At 61.3% G+C, this 3,867-nt stretch overlaps 1 protein-coding gene across 1 annotated transcript; it reads right to left on the bottom strand.

The window, feature by feature from the left end:
* Positions 1–1,447: 1,447 nt before the first annotated feature.
* LOC306816194 (uncharacterized protein) lies at positions 1,448–3,598 on the bottom strand. Its single transcript, XM_079332671.1, has 5 exons — positions 3,475–3,598; positions 1,912–2,076; positions 1,735–1,835; positions 1,586–1,644; positions 1,448–1,496 (listed from the first exon to the last, which is right to left on the bottom strand). The coding sequence occupies exons 1-5, from the start codon at positions 3,591–3,593 to the stop codon at positions 1,464–1,466; spliced, it is 477 nt and encodes a 158-aa protein (XP_079188797.1). The 5' UTR covers positions 3,594–3,598; the 3' UTR covers positions 1,448–1,463.
* Positions 3,599–3,867: the final 269 nt, after the last annotated feature.

Consider the following 3,867-nt stretch of genomic DNA (forward strand, 5'->3'; position numbering starts at 1 on the left):
TGTCCCAAGGGTGACACCACCTGGGGACCCCCTCAATGTCCCAAGGGTGACACCACCTGGGCACCCCGTGAATGTCCCAAGGGTGGCACCACCTGGGGACCCCCTCACTGTCCCAAGGGTGACACCACCTGGGGACCCCCTCAATGTCCCAAGGGTGGCACCACCTGGGGACCCCCTCAATGTCCCAAGGGTGGCACCACCTGGGCACCCCGTGAATGTCCCAAGGGTGGCACCACCTGGGGACCCCCGCTGTCCCCTGCTCCTTGAGCCACCCCAGCCACCCCGCCCCTGCCACCCCACACCCTTTGTCCCCGTGGGAAGATGTGTTTGAACCCTGGGGTGACATTTCCCTGCCCCCAGGGGACAAGGACGCGCTCTCCCACACACGTCACCGCTCAGGGTCGGGGTGTCCCAAGGGCAGTTTCCAATTCTCCATTAACTCCACCCCTGGTACTTTCTCTCCCTGATTTAAATGTGTTTTCCCTGGATTTGCATTTTGGCAGCCGCGCTCGTCACGAGGCCACCCGGTGTCCCCAACGCGGAAACGGGGACGGGTGACACCGAAACCAAGGGTGTCTTTATTTATAAATAGTTCTGTGTGCAAACACCGCGTGGGGAGGGACAGGATGGAGTTTCCGGATCCTTGTCACCCCCATATCCCTGTGTCCCCATGTCCCTGTGTCCCCATCTCTGTGGCCCCCTGTCCCCCCTGTCCCCTTGTCCCCCTGTCCCCCGTGTCCCTGTGTCTCCATGTCCTCGTGTCCCTGTGTCCTCATGTCCCTGTGTCCCCCTGTCCCCATGTCCCCGTGTCCCCGTGTCCCCATGTCCTTATGTCCTCATGTCCCCCTGTCCCCATGTCCCCCTGTCCTCGTGTCCTCATGTCCCCATGTCCCCCTGTCCCCGTGTCCCCATGTCCTTATGTCCTCATGTCCCCCCTGTCCCCATGTCCCCCTGTCCTCATGTCCCCCTGTCCCCATGTCCCCCTGTCCTCGTGTCCCCATGTCCCCATGTCCCCCTGTCCCCGTGTCCCCATGTCCCCGTGTCCCCCTGTCCCCATGTCCTCATGTCCCCCTGTCCCCGTGTCCCCCGTGTCCCTGTGTCCCCATGTCCTTATGTCCTCATGTCCCCCTGTCCCCACGTCCCCCTGTCCTCGTGTCCCCATGTCCCCATGTCCCCCTGTCCCCCTGTCCTCATGTCCCCCTGTCCCCCTGTCCCCATGTCCCCCTGTCCCCCGTGTCCCTGTGTCCCCATGTCCCCATGTCCCCATGTCCCCATGTCCCCATGTCCCCATGTCCCTATGTCCCCATGTCCCCGTGTCCCCATGTCCCCTGTCCCCGTGTCCCCCTGTCCCTCTGTCCCCATGTCCCCATGTCCCCATGTCCCCCGTGTCCCTGTGTCCCCATGTCCCCATGTCCCCCTGTCCCCGTGTCCCCCTGTCCCCGCTGGTTCTCAGGTGGCTCCGCTCAGGGAGCAGCAGTCGGTCTCTGGATGTGGATCTGGGGAGGAAGAAGAGGTGATGATGATGATGATGATGATGATGATGATGGGGTGGGGGGACACAAAGGATGACATCAGTGTCACCCACCATCCTCGAGGTGTCCACCCTCTCCAGGTTGATGTAGCTCACGCTGGGCGTCTCCATGTCTGCGGGGTGGAAGAAGAGGAGCCGTGGACCCCCGGCTGCCACGCAGCCCCCTCCCCACCCCCTCCCCACCCCCTCCCCACCCCCCTTACCTTCCCAGGTGGCCGCCAGGTTGCGCATGGCAAAGCCCTGGTGTCTGTCCCAGTCGCCGTCATCGTCATCGTAGAGCTCCGAGCGCGATCTCATCTTGCTCCTGCGGCAGCAGCGGCGGGGCTGAGCCTCGGGACCCCCAGAGACCCCCCAGAGACCCCCCACGGTGACACCGTTACCTGTCCTGCTCCTTCTGCCGCCGCCAGTTGACCAGCAGCAGCACGGTGAAGACGGTGGTGACCAGCACCAGGATGGCCACGGAAACGCCGGCGGTCACGGCCACCTTGCTGACGCGGGAGCGGCAGAATCGGTCCTGGTACCAGAACGCCGCCTCGTCCGAGCACCTGTGGGAGGGGAGGTGGTGGCCATGGTGGTCATGGTGGCCGTGGTGGCCATGATATGGTGGTCATGATAGATATGGTGGTCATGGTGGCCGGGGTGGCCATGATATGGTGGTCATGATAGATATGGTGGTCATGGTGGCCATGGTGGCCATGATATGGTGGTTATGGTGGCCATGATATGGTGGTTATGGTAGATATGGTGGTCATGTTGGTCATGGTGGCCATGGTGGCCATGATATGGTGGTTATGGTGGTCATGGTGGCCGTGGTGGCCATGATATGGTGGCCATGGTAGATATGGTGGTCATGTTGGTCATGGTGGCCATGGTGGCCATGATATGGTGGTTATGGTGGTCATGGTGGCCGTGGTGGCCATGATATGGTGGCCATGGTAGATATGGTGGTCATGTTGGTCATGGTGGCCATGGTGGCCATGATATGGTGGTTATGGTGGTCATGGTGGCCATGGTGGCCATGATATGGTGGCCATGGTAGATATGGTGGTCATGGTGGTCATGGTGGCCATGGTGGCCATGATATGGTGGTTATGGTGGGCATGGTGGCCATGGTGGCTATGGTGGCCGTGGTGGCCATGATATGATGGTCATGGTGGCCATGATATGGTGGTTATGGTAGATATGGTGGGCATGGTGGTCATGGTGGCCGTGGTGGCCATGATATGGTGGCCGTGGTAGATATGGTGGTGATGGTGACCATGATATGGTGGTCATGGTAGTTATGGTGGTCATGGTGGCCGTGGTGGCCGTGGTGGCCATGGTGGTCATGATAGATATGGTGGTCGTGGTGGTCGTGGTGGCCATAGTGGTCATGGTGGTCATGCTGGTCATGACGGTGGGGTCACCATGGTCATGGGGCTCATGGGTATTTGGGGTCATCATGGTGGCCATAGTGGTCACATTGACGGGATCACCATGGTCACTGGGGTCACGGCAGTGGGGTGACCGCAGTGGTGGGATTGCCATGGTGGTCATGGTGGCCATGGTGGTCATGGTGGCCATGGTGGTCATGGTGGTCACATTGACGGGATCACCATGGTCACTGGGGTCATGGCAGTGGGGTGACCACAGTTGTGGGATTGCCATGGTGGCCATGGTGGTCATGGTGGTCATGGTGGTCATGGTGGTCATGGTGGTCATGGTGGCCATGGTGGTCATGGTGGTCATGGTGGTCATGGAGGTCATGGTGGTCATGGTGGTCATGGTGGCCATGGTGGCCATGGTGGCCATAGTGGTCACATTGATGAGGTCACCATGCTCATGGGTCTCACAGCTGTGAGGTGACCACAACTCTGTGGCCACATTGGACAGCTCAGGGTGACAACCACCACAGGATTTGGGGGAAGGGGGTCACCCCCCATTTTCGGGGAGCGGCTCCTTACTGGCACTGTGGCCCCTGCTTGCCCACGGAGCAGCTGCCGTAGCCGCAGGCCCAGGGCTGGGCGTGGCGAGCGTCGCAGGGCGTGATGCAGACCACGCCCGCCGCCGTCAGGTAGGGCATGTAGAAATCCCTGAAACCCTCCTGGATGTAGGCGTGGCACAGGTCTGCAGGTGGGGACAGCACAGGGGTTAATTAATTTTTGGGGGGGGGCTCAGGTGTTGGGACACCCAAAACACCCCCCGAGCTTCACTCGCCTCTTTCCACCTTGTGCACGGAGAAGTTCTGGAACGAGGTGTCTTCGAAGCAGAAGGAACCTGAAGGGACAGAGGAGCTGCTGGTGGGCGACCCCCAGGGCGGGCGAGGGGCTGGAGCCCCCCGGGGTGACTCACAGTCG

The sequence above is a fragment of the Erithacus rubecula genome (assembly GCF_903797595.1).
Source record: "Erithacus rubecula genome assembly, contig: scaffold_431_arrow_ctg1, whole genome shotgun sequence".
Lineage (NCBI taxonomy): Eukaryota > Metazoa > Chordata > Aves > Passeriformes > Muscicapidae > Erithacus > Erithacus rubecula.

Excerpts from the sequence above, each read along its gene's own strand:
- LOC306816194 (XM_079332671.1), bottom strand. The coding sequence starts at position 3,593 with ATGCCCTACCTGACGGCGGCGGGCGTGGTCTGCATCACGCCCTGCGAC. Across the intron at positions 1,836-1,911 it reads CGGCAGAAGGAGCAGGACAG|GAGCAAGATGAGATCGCGCT; the intron begins GTAACGGTGTCA and ends CTGCTGCCGCAG. Across the intron at positions 1,645-1,734 it reads CCTGGCGGCCACCTGGGAAG|ACATGGAGACGCCCAGCGTG; the intron begins GTAAGGGGGGTG and ends TCCACCCCGCAG.